Raw genomic sequence first — 22,161 nt, 5'->3', positions numbered from 1 at the left:
ACTGAATATGAATTATCTATACTTTATTATAAATGCCTAATAAGATGTTTTTGATTTTCTGCATTGACCTCTGATACGAAAATTTGTAGTACAGATAAACGTCTGTAAAATACAAATCCAACAAGCTATTATGCAACACCTTGAGCAAAGCATATGTATATAGTGTGTACATAATATATAATGAAATGTAATTAAAAAAAAGAAACGTAACTTTTGGGTGTAGCAGATTGGAGAGAGAGTTGATTTTATGGCTTCAATACACAAGGGATCTGTGAAACATGTGAGTGGAGAAAGTGCAGCAAGGAATCTGTGAGGATTGTGGATGTTTTCATGCACTGATTGTGTTAAAATGCACTTATTCTACATCATGTAACCTGACATACAGTCTAGAAAATTCTAGAAAATGTGTTTATTTTTCAAGCATTCACCAATTCCATGCAAGGCACTGGCCTGCCTTTAGGTTCAGTGCCTGGGACACTGGGAAAGAGGCCAGGGCAATCAAACCACCACCAACACTGGACTCTGAGAAGTTGTTGGATTAATTGTGGTGTGAATTACACTGTTGTGCAAGTGCTGGCAGAAACTGTCACCACAGCTGTGGCACACACATGCACGCACAGACACTATAATCACATAACCAACCCTGCTAAGCTTGTAAATGCACAGTGCCACACAAATGTATTGCATTGTGTAGCTAAATAATTGAAGCTCTGATTGAGCTTTTCATGCTGGTTTGATTTCTGACTGAACTGACCCCATCTAATGTCTTCTCCTGCTTGATGTGTGTGCGCGTGCGCAACATTACTATAAATAGATACAAGGAGCATGTGGCGATGGCTGTGTGCTTTGCTCAGCTACTCTCTGTAGCAGAAGGCCTAGTTTCATTGTCATCTCAGCATGTTCAGAAAAATCCTAGTGTGTCCTTGTGACTAGGACCCATAGAATTAATGATTATATTTGACAAGTTTATGCCACTCATTGCAGGATACGCAGCATTAGCATGTGTGATATCATGTGGCAGACTTACAAATGTGACAAAAAAAGGTGTAAAAGACTGATTGTCTTCCAACTGTGTTGACAGCAGCAGTCCACAATTATTCTCACCATTCTTTTTTTAGGTTCCTTCATGTCCTACTCCACAAAGTGTGTCATGTATAAATAAAATACAAATTATAGGAAGAGCTGTTACTGACTGACAGAAAAGCAAGAGTTATTAAAGGTCAAATAAAGTATTCTAGCAACACTCCAGCAATAAACTCTTATTAGATGAAGATGAAGTAGAAGATGATCGTCTGCTGGCCATGCAAAAGTACACATTCAGAAAATTCTATCAGAAAAACATTGAAACATACCACACATGCCACAATAGCGGCATTTATTTAAAGAATCTTAAAGCTTCACATTTCTGTTTTTATCACATTAAGTGATATCAGCATGCAAACAGACTGAGTATTCATGTCTGTGACATTTTTACAATATATGCTTGATTAATTTTCTAATTACTGCTCACTGTTCTGCTCAGGATAAGCTGGAGAAGGGTAGATTGATGCAAGACATTAACCACAAGTGTCTGAATGTCAGGCCAAAATACCTGTGTTTTCTGGTGTTCTTTGAAGACCCTCACATCTAAAGTGGTTTCCAGGACCACAATGGAGTTGTGTCTTCACTTTAAGGTGCTGTTTTTGTAAAGGTCCAGTGACATGTTTGCACTAAATATGGGCTGAGAATGTACTTACACTTTATGATTCATTAAGTCAGATCAAAATCTTTTGCATCTAGTTTCATTCTTTAGTATTCAGTATAGTGTTACTAATTGCACTAATAAAGGTTGTGTGTGTGATGACAGAGTTCTTAGGAACAAATGACACAGGGTCAAGAAATATCTCTGCCCTCTGACCTTGATGTGCTTGATGTAAATTGCCTTAACTATCTGAACCAGCTCTGTTACCTGTGACACTTTTGTTAGTAAGTCTTAATGCCTCTTTATACATTACAAATATTTTAAGCCCATTCTCGTTCTCACCCTTCTCTCCAATTTTAGCGTATGTGTTACAAGTCAAAGTTGAAATGGAACTGGAGATCCAGCAGTGTGAGAAGACCAAGGCTGTGAGAGAGGAGCAGCTGGAGCGTCTCACTCAGATTTGTCAGGAGCAGGCTGTGAGTACCAACACATCTGAGATTTACTTTGCATTACTTACTTTTAATTGATGTGGAAAGGTTTTCTAATGGCGACTTTACAGTACAAAACTTTGATGGTCTCATTTTCTGTAGTAGTGCCAGTGTAAAACTCGAAGGACATTAACTGACAAGAATAGAGCTTTAAAAGCACCTTGGATGCAGGCACAATAATTTCTGTTGGCTAATAGCGCATGTAGTCGTACTGCATTGTATTGCAATGAAGAACATTTATTTTAACTTTAGACGCCATGGATGTAGCTGTCCTTTTTAAACTCTTTACTGCACTAAAGGACTGATTAAGGATACACGTTGTTCTTGGTCACATAAGCGACTGTAAGTTGATCTTTCACCAGAAGAGGGCAGCAAAACATCACAAACATGTTTCCTGCTTACCTGATTCGGATTAGCGGAAGAAAATGGAAACACACTCTGACACTCCCACAATTATGATGAAGACAGTTACCAAATTCTAGTTCTTTAAAAAAAGGAGACAGTATTTCACTATTTATAACCAGGTATCACAGTATCTGTATAAAAAAAATGTTTGCTTGTTTCTACTTTTGTGTACCGAATTTAAATGTATTCCAGAAACATGCTTTCTTTTCCTGTTTTTTTCTCTTATTCCTGCACCACCTCATCCTTCCCTGTCCTCTCTCTTCCCTTTCTTCTATTTTGTTTTTGTCTCGTTTTGCTGTTCTCCAAATTTTTTATCGGGCTTCAATTTTCACGTTCCTGCACTTTCTCAAACTACTTGCTCACCCTTTTCTACAACCCCCTGTGACTTTCCATATTTATTTGTGTTTTTCCTCTTCATATTTATTCTTAAGTTTGAGATCAGGCAACTGAGGGCACATCTGGCCCAGCAGGACCTGGACCTTGCAGCAGAGCGTGAAGCAGCCATGCAGATCCACCATGTTTGGGACAAACAGGGCAGGAATTTTCAGGTTGTGGAAGGTTTGCCTCCTGGGGAGTCTGACGATGAGGGTGGTCAGAGAAACCCCAGGGAGCCACATGTCACTTCAGGTATAGTATAGCTTTTAAAACTGAGCTTGTATCAACTGAAGGGTGTTTGAATTGGTTATAAAAGATAAATTAAAAAACTGAAAATGACTGAATCAAAGACTAAAATCTGTAACTTCAAAAAAATAGCACAGTGGTTAGCACTGTTGCTTCATAGCAAAAAGATCTGAAATCACAGGCTGGCTGGTGAATTTTTGTGTGGACCTTGTTCTCCCCATGCCAGCATGGCTCTGGCTTCTTCCAACAGTCCAAAGATATGTATATTAGGATAATTGGGACTTCTAAATTGGCTTTAGGTATGAATGCTAGTGTCAATGGTTGTATCTCCATCTGCCCTGCAACAGACTGGTGAACATTCCATGCTGTGTAGTCAAATGTTTGTGCATGCTGGAGGTATTTTCCCTCTTTGTTTTGATCAGTTTTGGGGGTCATTACTCGAAAAAAGTAAAATAAAGTAAAATAAAGTAAAAAAAATTGTTATGCATATTATAAAGAACACTCCTCTTAAAGTTGTGCAGTATGTTACTTAATTACACCCAAGAGAAAGACTTACGTTAATGTCACTTTCATCTTATTCTGTAAAATGACCTGAAACTCATTGTCTTATAATTATCAATTAACAATATAAACCTTTAGCACTCACCAAGCTTTAAAATCACTCTGGGTTCTTGGCTAGCTTAGAGTTAGCATGCTGCGCTTGTGAAGAACTGAAGTTGTGTTAACAGTATGATGCAGTTGTTTTTGTCCTGGAGCAGTCTCCACTTTACCGTCATTCTCTCATACTTTTGTGCAATAAAATTAAAAGTAATGTCCATATCCATGCTGTAGACTGCTCCAATATTTTTCATCTCTGACTACGAACTGAAATCAGCTGATCGTTGCGAGAATGCAAGAACCGATAAGTGGGATCAATAGGCAGGCAGACTAACGATTCCAAGAAATTGGACTGCTGGGAACCAGTTCTCTACAAAAACCGGTTCTTGATTCTCATCCATACTTAGACTCTGAACTGGACATGCATGGATGGATGGATTGATTGATTGGTTATATACCCTACCAGGTGCAAATTTTGTTTGAGGAAACAGTGTAACAAACCAGAAGAGAGGTGCAACATAAAGTATGTACATAATTATGTGGAACAAAAAGTCTGTTACACGGTAGCATCAGGTGAACTGAATGCCAGAGCAGTGTACACTTAATCTGGAGCAGTACCCCTGGAGCATCTTTGAGGCCAAGCTCTTAGCCCTTCCATGCTCACATGCAATACCCATCTGACCGCAGGCGCTCTGGGATCAATGCGGGGGCAAAAAAGCTTTTAGCATCTGGTGAATCCTGGAGAAAACAAGTATGTTCACTGACACTACGTCAGGTTGCATGGGCTTCTGTCATGCCCCAACTATCTCTCTTACTGCCCCCCTCATGGCAAGGCCAGCGGAGCAATCCCAAACTGACTGGGCTGTTTCAGGTACAGAGTGCTCTGTGCATTGGGCCTTGTTAGTAGGGAGTCGGCTCCTGTCAACATCTGTTCCCCTTCACCTGCAAACCACAATAGGGCACCAAGAGGCTCCATGGTGGCCACAATATTACCCCGAGGGCATAGTGGGAAATCTGGCTCACAGAAACAAGTGGGGCTTTTTACAGAAACATGGTCACTGGGATGAGCACTTAGACCACAAAGCTCAAGTCAAGTCAGGTGAACTCAATTCAAGCTTATTTGTTTTACACACAATGTTTCAGCTGGCTTCTCACCCTCCACATGGAGAGCCATTAAACCTCCAAGCGCTCATAAAAGGCAAGAATAAGCTATATATCAGGAGTGTGATGATTTTGACACCTACATGTACTCTCAATGCTGCAATAGGACAGAAACTGTAAAACAAAAGGTGGATCAACATTCTTGATTGTAGTGAGCATTTTTTAAAAACCCTATTGTGACTATTAAAAGAAATGCTTAAGTTAGATATTACACTAAAAGAGCACAGGTCTTTCTATTTCAAACCCAATTTTGTTACCTAATCTTAACCAAACCGAGACTGAAAGACAAACATTCAAAGAATAAGTCTAATGCAGTTTCATTCACTACATGTCCTTCCTTATAAAGACCTGCCTTAATTTCAGGATGAAATGCATGAATGCATATTTTTTCCTATCACAGGATAGGTGGGCATCTTGTGGTCGAATTGAGTATTGCAAAAAAAACTGAAAATGGGTGGAAATGGGAACAAAATGACACACATGCTGGAAAAACCTTTACTCAACTTTTCTTAAGTCAAGAACTTATAACGTTACAATGTATCACCAATTCAGTTTTTGCCTCCCAGGGTTACCATAAGGTTACAATAAGAGGCTGGCGAGCATTACAAACAAATTGATATCAGTGATGACATTAGATAAAAACTCATGGAATCACCTAATGTACTGGTATCCATTTTATAGAGACCACTAATGTCTCTAAAGAATTTTGAGCACAAAAAATGCACAAAATATCAGATATTCTGTTGTTGAGTCCAGATGACAGACGGACACTTTTAAATTCTTCTTGTACTTCTTTCGGGTGTTCTGATTAGGGGTCACCGGAGCAGCTCATCTGCTTCCATCTCAGTCTTTCCTCTTCTGTCACACCAACCCTCTGGATGTTCTCCCTCACTGCATCCTTGAATCTTCTCAGTGGTCTTCGACTGATCTTCGCCGTCCTTTGTCTGTTATATACGCTTTATTTAGCCTTACCTCTCTGACTTTGTCTTTAATGCAATCAACCTAAGCTGTCCCTCTAATGACACTTTTAGTTAGCGTGGCTAAAAGGTCTCTATAGACAGGTGTTGGACACTAACTCTTCAGAAACATTGTGTTATAAAATCAAAAGTCATATGTTCCAAATCTAAAGTTATCTTTAATTTTTATATGTCACCATTAGTTTCCATAATTGTTCTGTTTCCCAGGATCTGTCCCAACTATTTCACCTGTGGTTTATTGCTTGGTGTGCTAAAATAATTTTATAGTTGTAGTTTGAACTAAAAGAACCTCGGCATGTCACCTCTCCTTTTCCACAGAGATGACGACTTGGTAACTTGACTGTCACAGAAAGAAGAGGAGAGTCTTTATGTATGCTGGACTGCCCATTCTTTTTTCTTAAGACTCATGTGTTATTAATTGTGGAGTGATTGTCTCAGCCTTGTTTTAGTGAGTGCAATGCTTCCTCTCCAGGGGTGGCTCAGGGATTAATATTTTAGACTGAAAAATAAATGAAATTACCCATCAGAGTCTGCAGCATGTCCCGCGGGACAGGGGCTAGCACTCAGGGTACTCTGGGTTCGCACTCAGCCAGCGGACAGTGAGCTTAAGACCAATCAAGCGAACAGAAGAGCACAGCAGATCACAGTTATTCACCATGCACACTGAGGCAGGCTAGACTGGAGGGCTCAGAGCCTGAACAAAGAGCTCCTAGACTCTCTCACTCTCCCCCATTTCTCTAATCCCTGAAACCAACCCCACCCTGTCTCTGTCCCAGTTTATTCCTAGTACACTAAGGTTTGGCTAATGCACAAATGTAGCAGTGCGTGATCCAGGCCACTTGTCTATAAAGCACCTGTGGCCTGGGGCAGAAGTCATCTCTGTCAATATTCTGTTGTAAACATACAAGATATTTTCCATTTGGACTAGTTTGCACTATGAACATTGACATGGACCAAGGTTTGGACAAATAGGTGTGTAATCCAAACCCAGTGACTTACACATGATTATTAGGATGTGTCCGTTAAAGTATATTTAATCCTAATCTCACACTACTGTAAGATAATTATACTTTTGATTCCATTTTATATTCATAATAGTTAAAAAGTGTTTACAGTACTGTTAGTAACAACAGTAATTAGATTTGTTTAGTTTGTTTAGTTATCATGTCAACTATACAGGAGAGGATACAAAACACTGTATGACAGGCAAGAAAAACTGGGCCTGGCATCTTTTAGCAAATAGATTATATATACTTGCCCTAACATATACTGGACGTGTCCATGCCCCAGCATCCAATTGGTTGGTTTAGTGCTATGCAGAGGTTTGCAGACACACATGCACATGCTGTAGTTGTGATATACATTCACTGGCATTTCATTCGCCTGTTTGTGACATAGATTTAATAAGGTGTTGGAAACATTTCTCGGAAATGTTTTTCCATAGGGATATGACAGCATCACATAGTTAACCATCCATGATGTGAATCTCCTGTTGCACAGCAAGCCAAAGAAACAGCTAAAGAGGATGGTTAAAAAGTATGGATGAGTGGAAGTAAGAATGCAACCAGAAAAATTGATTCTGAAAAAAATATTCATGCATGTTTCAGTATTTTAGTTTAGAAATCAGCTGAAACAAAAATAACTGTCATTGTTTTATTCTTTATTTTTAACTCAGATCCAGTTGTACGTGATGACATGAACAACTACATCAGCCAATATTACAGTGAAGCAAGCAGCGGTAAGTGACAGTAGCAAATAAAAAAAGCCATATTTGTATGGATGTCTTTATCTGCATATACTTTTTCTAAACACGTGTCTGTCAAGATGCTGGGGCTTCTGGCTTAGGTGCGCGGGTCATCACGACAGCAGCCATTGACGTTCACCTACCCACCAGTACAAACGTCATCCAGTCAAATCCTATGCTTGCTATGGAGCGGGTGGGCAGCGCTGTAAGTGATGCCTCCACCAGCATATCACGGTCCAGTGGCAGCCTCACAGCCCGCCCCCACAGCCTGAGTAGCCATACTCCGGGTTCATCAATGACAGACTGCAGCAGCAGCGCAGCTCAGGACTTCGGTCTGAGCTACAGCTCCCATCGCTGCTGCCCCCCTTCCTTCTCAGGCCAGGACCCCTGCAAGGACCCCAGCATGGTGGTGCAGGAGCTACTCTCCTCCCTCTCTGAGGACTCCTGCCTTGCTCAAAAGGGCCTAGTAGTAGACCCTGTCAACCTCAAGCTTCCCAGTCCGACTGGCTCAGAAAATGCCAGCCCTGAATTGGACAACAGAATAAACATTTTCAATCGCAGGAACCAAGAGGAGAGACGGGGCCGGGGAAGGGGTTGTGTGCTGTTGCAGACCAAGCCACTGATCCACCTGCAGGGCAGCAGCACTGAGCCGTCACTGGAGGAGAAGTACCGGCTACTGGGACCAGCTGACTCACCTCTAGGGCATATGTCTGATACATAAGCAAGCGTTATTTACACAGGAACAGAAGCTTTTACTCTTTTTATTTTTTACTGCCATCCCATTTGGCATATATCTGAACTTTTGTGACAGATCAAACCTCATGAGAGGGACCACACAAGATTTGAAAATTGGATTCATCTGTTACTGAGTAAATCGAGACTTAGCCAATTCAGAGCAAGCTCAAGCCTTAGCTTCTAGCTAACAGCGATGCTCCTTGAGTTGTTGTTTTCAGCTGTCATTAGTAGAAATTAAAAATGATCATTTTTAGGCCCTTTGGCATCCTGTCTAACCTCCCCTGTTTCTCCTTAATAGATTTTTGAAATCCAAAAAACCCCAGATATAGCACAACAAAGACAATACCACCCTATCAAAGGGGCATCTAATGTGTTTTTGGACACATTCTTCATCAGGAATTCTCACTTTGAATAGGTCCTAAATGCACTGAACTTTACGTGAATTAAAACCAGCAAAGGGCCATTCAAGCCTATACTGAACAAAAACATAAATGCTGAGCAGTGTTGCCATCTTAGACACTGCTCTTGAGAATTTCAAGCAGTAAAAGGAGTGTTTTCTATTGCTTTTTGTTGTTGTTTTGTTTCTTTTCAGTTTTATTTTCAAGTTTAAACATTAATTATGCTGTTCTTTGTTTAAACAGCCACAGGGTAAATACTGTAAGACTGGCTAAACTATTGAAAAGCCAATTTTCTACCTTTGCCTTTTTGTCACCTGTTTGATTTAAAGACCATGGACCATCATCAAAATTTATTAAATAGCAGTTTTGTTTTCAGAAGTTGTTAGTAGGGTATATTTGTGTGGTTGAAATGAAACGGTAACTGACTGAGCTCTTCACATGGAACTAGACTGGAGTGCTTGTAGCATGAACCTTTAAAAGAAATGTGCCATAAACGGTGAGCAAATTCTTTGCACTTTAATGTTTACAGACACTTTTGTAAACTTCATATGGAGGAAGTCATTGCCAAATGAAGGTGTTGTCAATTGAATGAAAATAGCAAAAAATAAAAGATAGTATTTCTTTAACTGCTCTTAGATCACTGACTCTTGTGAATTTATGATGTTAAATGATTTAAAGGTGTACCAAAGATACTTCACCAGGATAAAACATAATTGAACCGTGTGATTACTCTTATCAAAGATGTTCTTTTCACACGCTTCTTGCTGCACACGCCACTGTCACGTTGTTTCATTAGCGTCATCTTCTTATTTGCATATGATTTTGAAAAATTTAAATTATTTAAGGTTATTAACATTGGACCTGTCACAACAACCACTAATTGGTGAAGTCACTGTAAGTGTGTCGTGAGAGGAGACATCCCCCCTAATTACCCTCCCGTATCATTAATTCAGAAGATAAACTGCTGTTACATTTTGTTGCTTGTCAAATGTTTACAAGTATCCAGAGAATGTTTTAATTGTTAATAACGATTATGGTTGTAGTTACGCTATCGACACAAGTTTTCAGAGTTCAGTATTTAATTTGCAAAACGGACTTTGAGGATTGGTATTACTATTCTTTTTTAATTAATTCATAAATGGGACCGTATCTATCTATTACACATTACAATATATTATTACAATAATAAGATAATAAGGTTAATATCAGTTTTAATTTCTAAGAAATCTCGATCTTTCTCTCTTTTTGAAGAGCAAAGAATACAGAGTAACAAACCACAGACCAGTCTTATGGACATAGATGGTAGAAAAGTGTTCATCTTAGACCAAATAAGTGTCGATGTAGTGAGTAGGGCGCATTCAAAATGTGAAATTTAGAAATAAATAGAATAACTTTATTGTCTTAAAGCTGGAATCATTAATTCAGAAGATAAACTATCGAACTATTTGAAAGCTATATGTAGCTATAAGTAACTATAACTGTAACTATAAGTAACAAAGAAGTTACTTTATACATTTCTTAAGTTCATATATATATTTAAAAAAAACTATTTTGCAATAGTTGCTCCATGTAGCCTTAACTGTTTCAATTTCTTAAATAAGACTCACACATTAAATAATCATGGATACATTGTACTTAAACAATAAACAATACAGAGCTGCACAATTCAAGCATTGTCACTTGAGAAAAAAATGGCATGAATTGAGCTTAGTAAGAAAAAAAAAAGCTTCAGCAGCCAACTGTGTTTTTTTTTAACAGCTGACATGTAATGTGATAACCTGAATCTGCAACTTATTAGACATTACCAGACTCATCACATCAGTCTACTTCACAAAAACAACAATGCCTATCGCATGCCATGGAACAAGTAAATAAATAATGATCCGCTTGGCTCCTGACACACACAAAGGAATCCAGTTGAATATGGGTGCCAAACCCTGGTTTGGCCTCTATCTGATACAGCTGCCTTTGTGTTAATGTCTCAAGTGGAGGTACTCTGCCTCTAACCTAAACTCCTTCCAGCTCAACCAGCCATGTAAAAGAAGCGATAACTCATATGGTTCAATTTCCAACTCAACCCTGAACAGCACTGTCCAGTGATGAAACTAAAGTATTAGTATAGGCATCCGTGAGAAAGTACATTTACCTAGTTAATTAGACTGTCTGTAAGTGTCCCATCACTTTCAGAAGACATCCTAAGAAGTAAATTGCTTTTGGGATCTCTCCAATGAAACCACTGGGTAGGTCTTGTCACACTCACAGGAGGTAAATTTAGAGTGACCATTAGACACTTAATAATTGAAATGTTTTAATAATGGCACAGAGGGAGTCCCTTTAGCTGCATTAACATTACATGATCATTGTTTTCATTCTCGTTAACAAAGGAAAACCAATGGATTAGATTTGCATTATCGAGCCCTTTGGTACTGTAAGACTAAGGAGCATATATCTGTGTTTCTTCTTTCCTTTAATATGCAAATTCCTAATCTATAGTAACATTAAAGCTCCTATTACTAAAATATAAACTAAAATAATAACTAAACAAATTCTGTAAATGATAGACCAAGAACTTTGAACAGTCACTGCAGATTTTCATGTGTATTAATGGAATTATCTGTGGACCCTTGAGATCAAGAGGACCCCACCTCTGAAAGTTTGAAAGTCATTGTGGAAAAGATAAGCTATTTGTTTTAGAAAATCAAAAAACAGCTTTATTACTATTTTATTAGCTAATGTATCTTTAGCTAAAAGAAAGCTGCTATACAACAAAAAGAGCGTACTTTGTAGCAGAATATATCTTTTTTAATAATGTCTAACTTAAGGTGTCTTTGTCATCCTGGTTCTACCATGATCAGAGTATGAAGTGCATGATCACATCAGCCAATCACATGGGAGCAGCTCAGTTCATTTAGGCATGTATTGTACACATTGTGAACATCCTGCTGAACTTTTAACAGGTAAAGACCTTAAAGAGTTACTAGAATCTTTAGACAAAAACTGACTCCGTATTAGATATTTGCTAGGCAACACAGTTGCTTAAAGTTTTAAAGCAACTGTTAGTTATCAAGGTATTTGCATTCATTTTAAAGGTCAATAATGTCAGTGTTTATGACTTCAGAAGGACAGCGAAGCAAAGTAAATCCAAAATATGATGGAAATTGGGCTGAATCTTATTCTGGACTGTTGCGGATTCTTGAGGTATGCTTGCTCTATGTTCACTGTAAAATTTGGGTTAAAATAAATCTTTTGAGATAAGTAATAATAATAATAACTAATAACTGGTCGTTCACATGAAATCTAAAATAATCTGGACTGGTTGTGTTCTTATCTATGGCTAAACTTTAGCGTACTAATAAAGTTATCATTCAAGCTTAGCTTACTTAAAAACAAATCAAACTTCATAGTATTAAATAAGGATATAGGTTTTATAACCTACACTGAGCCACAGGGATGTCTGAAAATTTTGGCTTAACTTCTGGAGAATCTTGTCATTGATCTTTATTCATAATTTGTACAGTATTTCTCTACAGACACATTTCTTTTTTCTTTTTTTACTTCTGCCTTCTTACTTTTTTTGACACCCTAGTTACCAGCATCTAACAGTGCACTTGACTAAAACGGGGTTTGTTGGTGGTGATGCAAGAGCAGGGAATCCTGCCGTGTGCTGCCTGCTTTATAACAAAAAAGTTAAAAATAGGTTACATTTCATGACTTCTTATAAAGGCTCAAATTAATTGCAGTTATGTTTAAAAAGCGTTAGTCTGCCATTTAGAACATGTGCACCACTGGAGCACTGACTGTGATGTAAAATGAACTGGAATATGAAGAATGTTTACACCATTAAAACCAACAGGTATACAGGAAAAAAAAGTGTTCTTCCGAGGGACCTTACTGATGCAACTCCAAAGAGCTCTTGCTTGTCAATGTGACTTTTTATAAAGTGCATGTAAGAGATTTTGAATACGGCCCTGTGACACAGAACAGCTGGATATATATTAAATAGAGTAAAGCTCATTGAGAACAAATAGATGTGGGGAACACAGCTGCTGTGGCCTGACAGATTGAGAACACATCTCACACAGGACACTCCTTCAAGAGGCTCTGATGTAGGAGAAAAATACAAATAAATTATAAATCATTCTTTAAAAAGCTTCTCAGGTTTTCTTTTTGAAACATACTTCTTAAGTGCACAGGATCCAGAGGTTTGCCTGGTGGAAAAAATCCACTCGGGAGACTGTTGTCATGGCTACAGAAGATTTTTTTTCTCTGCATTTACATAAAACAGTTTCTTGTGGTACCCTCCCCTCAGATTCTTCCTTTGCTTCTTTCGGTAAAAGTGGGTCAACAGCAGAAAAAAAGAGAACTCGAAACAAGACCCTGTGAGTGACTAAGCTCAATCACTTCAGTTCTCTGGAGGAATAATATCAATTATTAAACCTGTTTGTAGTAAAGTATGAAAATAAATAAAGTCAGAAACTACGTTTATCTGAGTCTAATTTTGCAAAGTTTTTGTAATTTTTTTGTAAACTTTACAAATTTTGTAAAATTAGTAAAATTCTTTGGCTTTTTTTCACTTATTTTCGAAAAAAAAACAACCAACAAAACAACAAAATGTTGTGCATTGCTCCTTCATATGTTAACGTAATCAAAAGAAGTTGTACACTATCATGTGAAAATCACGAGGGCACTACTCACTTAGCCCTTTGGGATAAGGAACATCAGCTTGTGCTCCAAGAACCTCAATAAAATACTGAACATCTAAATGTATTCAGCAATCCAGCATGTAAGAAGACAGCTATGCTTGACTAGATACATAAAGAATAAATTAACAAACATTTTTTAAAGGAAAACTTTTGGAAAATGGTTTTTCTGCAGTTAACATATTTTTTTAAAATCCTGTTGAAGTACATTTACATATTCAGCATTCTACTTTTGCAACAAATGCACAATCAGTCTAAACACACATTTACACACATGGTTTTAGGAGATGTGAGCACACTCAGTGAAAATGTTAACTGCAAACTTTATAAAATGAATAAAAAACACGAGTTTTGTCAACTGCAAAGCCTATACTGTGTTTCCTACACTCAAAAAAATGAAACGTTGACTTTAATTAAAATTATTTTGTCAACAGGTTCCACGAAATTGAATTATGTTAGTTTAAAGCAAAAATCTTTAGTTCATCTAATTTAAAAAAAACTACTTAAGATTAACAAGACATATTTAAGACTAACTAAATCAAGTTATGTTGTATGAACATAGATGATATATTTACAGGTTAGATAGTTTAGATTAGTTACTTCAACACATTTCTTATTTGTGGCAGTAAAATGTTAAATTTAAGTTAGATTAATTCAAATATTATATTTTCAGCCACCTTGTGCTTTATTAATTAGTTTTACATAAATCTATTTTGTCAACAGGTTCCACACAAATGAATTAAGTACATCCAACTTATTTTTTTAAATTTCTTTTATTGCCAACACATTCAGTGAGCATTTGTGTAAACCCAGTCCAAAATAAAACACAACAGCTCATTAGGGTTAGTAATTAACAGTATGTAGACAGATGCAACATCAAGACTTTAAATTAAATGTCTGTATCTGCCAGAAATAGAAGAAAAGAAAACAACCATTGAAGATCACATAACACATTGATAAGATGACACTTGAGTTATGCACATGTGATGCTAGTAAGGTCTGTGGAGTGTTTTTTCTTTTAGTGTCTAAAATGAATAGCAAAGTTGCTATTTGCAATGATTGCTTAGGGTCAGTCCAGTAACACAACGCCAATGAAGTGCTTTCCTTTAACAATGCAAAGTGAAGTGTCCACCTCAACAGCCACAATTTAAAAAAAAATAATGTAATGATAATAATGATAATAATAATAATAACAATAATAATAGTAATAATAATAATAATAATCAGTCCACTGATATTAGCAATCAAAGAAAATTACATCACCATCCCAAATAAAACTTTAACAAAACATGCCAACATTATGGTCTAACAATAAAACAGCTTGTCAGCGTTCAGTTTTTTTGCAACAGCACAGCAGTAACCATTTAACACTTGCCACTGTCAACATTTATTTTACTAGTGTTTGGGCAAAAAACTTCAGTTGTAAACATTTTAACATGGAAACAATTGTTCGTCTTTAAAAGTCCGCAAAATATACATTCATCCTGCATTCCTAACTTACCCTTATTCTTAGTATGTATTGCAATTACCTTTACAATGCACACAATGTAACACAAACTGAATATGAACATATTTCCACCTCATAACAATATGCCTTGAACGCTAATATACACACCACCCTTCAACATTTCTGGTGCAGTATCATCTCTCAATTAAATCCTTTAAATCTCAATACTTTTGATGGTCTCTTACTAGCCCCCCCCACAAGAGTAAAATCTCTCAAATTGTAGTAGTTTACAAACTTTTCAAAATGTTCTAAATTTCTCTTAAATGTAATTTTCCCTTTATCTGTCATTTACAAATTACCATTTTATTCCCATTCAGCCTCCGAAAAACTTCTGTCCATCTGACAGAACATTCATCATCCAAATTAAGGGTTGGCTTATTCATTCAGTTTATTCTTGAGCATCTGTATCTTGGTCAAGAGTCTGCTGACGTACAGATGAAGGAAGAGCTTCTGAAGTACTTCAAAGAAAGCTTTCAGTCTCGAGGTTAACTGAGATTCAGTGCATATATCCCACCCATTAAGAGTGCACATGCAGAGGCCAGGTCTTCCAGGTCATGCAGGACACACTAGATGGTTATACCCACATCGGCTGGAGGAGTGCTGGCATCAGCTCTTCTGATGGTAAAGAGAGCAAGGGTAATTTGTTCCAGCTCCCTCTGAACAGCTGTAGCTTAGACACAAAAACATAGAAAAATGGCATCCAGTTTTAAAAAAAGAAAGAAAAAGGGCCAAAGCTACCCTTTAATGAAGTAAACACAATATTAGGAACATGCACCCCAGTGCGCCACTATTTTAGACTACAGATTCAACGATGAATATAAATAGTTTGGGTATACAAGAAGATTTCCCAAAACATTTAAACAGGTTCCATGCAAATTACAACAACAACATTACAACATGCAACAACATTAGTTATTCAAAATTTGGTTTAATACAGATAAAAAACTAAACTAAAATTACCAACCAATTATTCTTTGAAGAGGATGCTTGGGTTTTCATTCAGGTAAAAAGGTAGTGCCCTGAGGACACACTCCCTCCCCTTTTCAATAGTTTCCTTCTGTAGAGAGTGGCAGAGATACAGGAAGAGAAAACAGAAATACTTTAGGATGACACAAACTCACATTATACGTAAAATGAATGACATATCCACTGCACATATAGACATGAACACAAGACCAACTAATCATCACATGGACATGAATAGTTAACCTGTTGGGCAGGGTTTCCACCACATTATATATGTCCATAATGGAGGTATAGACAAACTAATACATCATCTTTTTTGCATTCAAAACATAACATAAAAACATTCACTTCTGGTTTAACCTAAATCGAGGGATCAGATTTTACATATATGTTTAGGTAATTTAAGTTTTCCAACGTTTTGAGTACCAAACTTTGTCTTGCTTAATATAAATGTAAGTGCACTGTGCAGCTACCATACACTAGCTGTTTAAACTTGAAAATGATCTTATTAGCCATAATATTTTGCTACCAACAGAATAACTCACCTGTGTGGCAGGGGCCAAAGTTTGTCTAATTTTCTTCCCTGCAACGCCTCCTTTTTTCTTGAAGACTTTTATGAGCTGGTCAGTGTATTGGTCAAGTTGTGCAAAAAGCCTTGGAACAAGTGGAGCAGTAGTAATCCTCACAAATTCTGCTTCCACCTGAAAACATGTCAACAAACACAACATACTGTACTGTAAATATACATACTATATGTACACATATACATACTTTATAACTAAAACTAATGTAGAAAGACCTCATTAAAGCTATAATTTTAACACAAACATTTACACAAAATGCTAAAGGAGCCATTACAGCTTTTATTGTTATTTATCAAGTTCCAAAAAATATTGATCACAGCTGATCTGAAAATAATTTCATGCCTCAGGCCCTTGAACTGCAACCTTTACAATGGTTCAGATCTGGAGAAGAAATAACAGGGGCATGGGATGGGTCACTGAAGAAAACTTAACTTATAAAACAGTTTTGTTTTTAAAAGTATAACAGTTCACATACCACATACAAGCTCAGCAGTACCACATACACCACATCAGTATAGGAGGGAGCAGGTAAAGGCAGGATCTGAAATTTATAAAGTAAAACAAGAAATTCATTATTAATTTCAAGAAGCAAATTATTGTTTGAATTACAACTTAATAAAATACTACTCAGAAGAAAAGCAAGAGATTGACACTGCCATGTGCTAACTTTCTATAGAAGCAATTATCACCAGGTCTGTCGACCTCCATTGTCTGTCCACTCATATGTCTTGAATAATTTTATTTAAAAATTTAAGTGTGTACTTTCACAAACTGTAATTTATAACTATGTTGATATGCATAACTCCGCTAGGAAACATGCTGTATTTACAGACCATTTTTACATAATACCGATTACTGATAGAGCATAACAATGGTGTCACAGTGGCTTTCGCCCTTGACTTTTTGGATTTTAAATGTCACTTTATGCTATCCTTGCTATCCTATTCGATATTTCCGACTCTCGGATTACAGAAAAGGAATCCCAAGAAAGCAAATGGAAAAATAACCCCTTGAAAAAATAACCCCATGAATCCCTGTAGCTAATCCCTTAATAAAACAAAAAACAATAAAAATGTTTCTTACACAGTCTACAAAATAAGCATGTCCAGGACCCAGTAAAACTAATGTAGAACAAGCGCACGCAAACGATATAACATGTCTTGTAAGACAAACGCAAAATATAACCATGCTCAACATGTAGATACTACACAACATAGTCAAAGAAAAAAGGGGTCTTACCTCTCAAAGAAACAGCAACTTGGCGCCAAAACAGCGTTTTTCAATTAAATTTGAAGTCTTGCGCATGAGCAGGCCCAAGCCGTGAAACCTTCTTGTTCTTCGCGGTTTCATTACAACTGTTTTTGCATTACTGCCACCTTGTGGATATACAAGGTATATCGATCCTAATTGACTTAACTTAAATGTTATGCCATCAAGTAACACATTAGTATTATGTACGTTGAATAATAGACACAATTACGTAGACTTGATTAGAAAAACATATGTTAACTTAACAAAAACATATATTTTAAGTAAAATGAAAATAAATAATTAATATACACTGAACAATCCACCTCATTCATTTTTTTGAGTGTACAATATGAATATGTAATAATAATACTGTAGGTACAAATATGGGTTAAAATAACATGCAAATTACACTCAGTGTACAGAAGGTCAACTAAAAATTCAAAAAATAAAAATAAATTCTATTCTCTCCTTAAAATGTTTCAGAACAAGAAGCAGGGTTTCTATCAGATTGACCCGATCTTTCATTTTTGTACTAATTACTTATTTGTTCAGAATGAGTAGAAAAGTAATTCCCCAATAAATCATTCAGTTGTTTTCTTAATGATTTTGCTTGCCTTAAAAGTCTAGATAGTCTTTAATTTTTCAACTGCGCATGAGTGACTCGATATTTTGCTGTATCTCTGGACACTAGTGCAGTCACTGACATCCTGACTTCAGTAGCCTTTAATTTGGCCTTACTTTGTAGCCTCAGCTAAATCACAATCACTGTCCCGACTAGAGCTCAGGGTGTCTGCCAGCGCGTGCTGGGGCCCTGCAGCATTTCCATCTGGCCTCTGGGGAGTCGCACATCAATTGCTCTCAGCTAAATGCACTCACATATGAATATTTTAGTACAATTTAATGTTTCAGCTACAGCCCCAGAGGAGCAGAGCATCAATTTGTGAACACAGTTCTCCTGGAGTTAAAAGCCAGGCCGGATAATACAGTATGAAAGGCGCTGTCAATCTAGAGGGCCTTTTTTCACTTGAGAAAAAAACAAACAAAAAAAAAAGCCCCCAGAAAAGCAGACCCTTTGCCTTCAGTATCCAACTGGAAACAAACAGCTTTTTCAGGAGAAAAAATGACTGAGGCAGCAGTCGGCAGGTTTTTGGTTCACCAGAGTCACCAGTAGTTTTGCCGGGTCAGTCAGTTTTCCCAGAGCTCTGGCTGTCTGCCATTTAGTTTCGCCATGCTCATAAACATACACGCACTCTCCCACACACGCCATGTGCACACACACACACTCACACAGCTGGTGGAGGCAGCAGGTCAGGGAATCTTGCACCTGCTGTCCTGTTAATAAAATACCCCAAAGTGATGCTGAAACCTCTTCCTTCACACAGAAAAGCTCCCCTCAGGTGTAAGGACATGAGTGCTTTACAAAACCGGGAAATCCTGACACAGCTAAGATTATCAGCTGGTCTGTAAGCAGACTAGAGCAACTGACTAAAGCTTGGACACACTCAACATTCAGACATAATGAGTTGTCTTAAATGGGCGAAAAATCATGATTCATTTCTCTCTTTTTTTGTTAGGAAAAAAAAAATAGAAAAATGTCTATTTCAAAGCCCCCATCACAGTGTGAGTGTGGTAAAAAAATAAACATATGGAGATCACAATAAAAACGACTTACTTTCTACCACCACTCCAAAACTCATTTCAGTTTGGTCCATAAATTTTTGGACAATTTCCCAATTTTTGTAAATTTAAGAGTGCAGAATTTCAGCTTTATAGCCAGCTGTTAACTTGTTATTTCATGACAATAGAAGCAGATAGAAGATGTGACGTTGATTCCAAGTGTGGCTGCTTTTCACTGGAACTCTCAATATGAGAGCCAAAGACCAAAATAAACCCATCAGAGAAATAAAAAAAGAAAATGAATCAACATTCTTAAAAAGAACGAATGTGCCGGCCAGCTCAGCTACACCAAAAAACCCGACAACTAAACATAGTGAAGAACAACAAGTTCACAACATCTAACCAAGTCAAACACACAGTCAGGCAGCAGGTATATCATGGTCAAAGTCTACAATCAAGACAGCACTTTACAAATTAAAACATACAAAGTGTTTACAACAAGAGAAAAGCATGGAGAAAGAGAGAAACAGCTTGTGATCAGAACATGGTGGAGGCATCAGCATGTAGTGGAACCGCGCCAGTATTGTTAAACAGATGATGTGACTACTGATAGAAGTGATAATGATAGAAGTACCATTTATTCTGAAGAGTACAGCACTCAGATTCGATTAGATGCTGCAAATGGTCACAGTCTAAATTGGCCACCTGATTTCAGCCCCAACAAAGAATGTGTTTCATCCTTTTCAGTTACTGAAGACCAAATTAAGAGCAAAAAACCTCGAATTAAAGCTGAAAGACTGCATTTCAGTTGCACATCGATCTAAAATCTATTGTGATGGTGTACAGAGGCAAAAAATAAAAAACATTTTATTGTCCAAAAACCTTATGAATCCATCTGTACTAAAACTAGACAAAATGCAGATACAATGCTACAGTAAACTTAACAAAATTACTTAATCAATAAACAATTAGTAAAATGAATTTGTTAATGGTAAAACATAAACATAAAACTGGACATTAGAAGTATATACATGATATGATTCATTGTGGTGAGGCCCTCACACTAACTGATGGTCTTGTTTTGACTGGTCCGAACAAAGATATTTCTTTGCTCATTTAAGTGACATCCTGTTGGTAAAGTCACTGATAAGCGATAACAAGATGCCTGCTCTGTGCTGATGAGAGCAGCTGATAAGAAAAATACAAGATGTGCATTTGTAAAATAAAACAGGCGGCTGACAGTTACACTAATAAGGTAATAATGGTGCAGGTTTTTCAGTCCAACAATGCAGAGCTGCCCTGAGGCACCAATCAAAAATTAATACTAATTATCACGTGAATACTGCATTAACTCTGAAGAATGATGAATTATAAATCTGCAACATGGTTACCCTCTCAGAACGACCTCACTTGCATAAAGGAAGTGTTTTTGTGCTCTTTTTTTTTCTTGCACAGGCATTTTTGAGGACATATAACACTGAAAAACACACAACAATAAAACAATGTTATGTATTGAAATAATTACAGTGACTTCAGAAGATTTTGATCAGATCTTAGAATCTGGATGTTTGAATGAATTTTTTTTTAGCGGAAATATTTAAATGAGCATGTCAAAAAATCTTATGCAGGGGTAAAATGTGTTACACTAATAGTAGAAGTCTCGGTTATTATGTATCAGTTATGTATATTTTTATTTGAATAAACAGGTGTATTTAAATTAGATAAAAGTAATCTTCAATTAAAAGTGAATTTTAAATGATTATTAAAAATATTCCAGTTCAGGATTTCTGTGTTTGGTTTTTATAAAAAAAAAAATTAAAATGACACTGCATAAAGAAATGCATTGAGTCATTGGTTTGAGACAGATAAACAGTGTGTCCATTACAATTTTCGGCATATGGCAAATCTGCACATCACTGGGGAGAAAGACAGCAGTTATGTCACAACACACACACAGCGAAAAAGACACACACAGCCATACACAAAGGAATGCACACACATCACATAACCTCACATTTGCATATACAAAAAATTAGCATAACATCCAAAATTCAGTTCATTAACCAGGTCACACAGTAGTATGATGTTATCTCTGCTGTTCAGCCCCTTAATTAATGTGAAAATATAAATGTAAACTGACTTGAGGTGTGAGATTTTTTCCCCTCTGAGACTGTATATATTAAAACTTCATTTACTTTTTGAATACATACCAAGCTTCATTTAAACCAGCAATGACAGGCAATTCAGGAGCAAATCACACATGTACACACTGTGGCCTGGCAAATACGACAGACATGATGAATAAACAAAAAAACATGTTCTCAGTTGTTCTAACTTTTCATGAACAAGTCCAACATGTCCAAAATGAAAAATGCTTTTGGAAAAATGACACATATCTTTTTAATTATAACAATGTGTGTCGATGTGAAAGAAAAAAAGATGCTCCAGCAGAGATATACGAACTGGCACAATGTCAACTGAATCCAGCTTGTGGAGGGTTTGAACGGATGGGCGTTGTAAATAACTTATAGGTCTGACAATGGAGGCAAAGTGCCATCGAACCCAAACATTCAAGAGCAAACGAGTCACTGTGAAAAGTTCAGTAATGCGGAGCGGGAATGCCCAACTGAATTCCAAACAAGAACATTTGGCTCTTGCCAAAGTTTAAGTGGATGAGTTCAGTCACACATATATATTTCATGAGGTTAATGGGCCCCATCAAACAGTGA

At 37.0% G+C, this 22,161-nt stretch overlaps 1 protein-coding gene and 1 long non-coding RNA gene across 6 annotated transcripts in view; one reads left to right on the top strand and one right to left on the bottom strand.

Moving 5' to 3' along the window:
* The window catches only part of LOC120720983 (transmembrane protein 266-like), a 50,768-nt gene extending 37,481 nt beyond the window's left edge, over nt 1-13,287 (top strand). The window contains exons 6-9 of one of the 2 annotated variants that reach the window (XM_040010925.1): nt 2,042-2,157; nt 3,006-3,201; nt 7,606-7,668; nt 7,755-13,287. In XM_040010925.1, the coding sequence (XP_039866859.1) occupies nt 2,042-2,157; nt 3,006-3,201; nt 7,606-7,668; nt 7,755-8,395 (1,016 nt within the window). In that variant the 3' untranslated portion in view covers nt 8,396-13,287. The remainder of the gene's footprint in view (nt 1-2,041; nt 2,158-3,005; nt 3,202-7,605; nt 7,669-7,754) is intronic. The other variant, XM_040010924.1, reaches the window with a different exon arrangement.
* A 1,729-nt stretch (nt 13,288-15,016) lies between these two features.
* LOC120721607 lies at nt 15,017-18,157 on the bottom strand. Of its 4 annotated transcripts, XR_005693208.1 has the most exons (4): nt 17,804-18,157; nt 17,040-17,105; nt 16,526-16,681; nt 15,017-16,071 (listed from the first exon to the last, which is right to left on the bottom strand). It is a non-coding gene; the product is annotated as an uncharacterized LOC120721607 (long non-coding RNA). The 4 variants fall into 4 exon arrangements; XR_005693206.1 differs by having other exon boundaries at nt 15,017-15,684; nt 15,979-16,071; nt 16,526-18,157; XR_005693207.1 differs by having other exon boundaries at nt 17,040-18,157.
* Nucleotides 18,158-22,161: the final 4,004 nt, after the last annotated feature.

Source organism: Simochromis diagramma, unplaced genomic scaffold, assembly GCF_900408965.1.
Source record: "Simochromis diagramma unplaced genomic scaffold, fSimDia1.1 OVJJ01000603.1, whole genome shotgun sequence".
NCBI lineage: Eukaryota > Metazoa > Chordata > Actinopteri > Cichliformes > Cichlidae > Simochromis > Simochromis diagramma.
The sequence above is the reverse complement of the archived record's forward strand: the minus strand, read 5'-3'. Positions and strand labels throughout refer to the sequence as shown.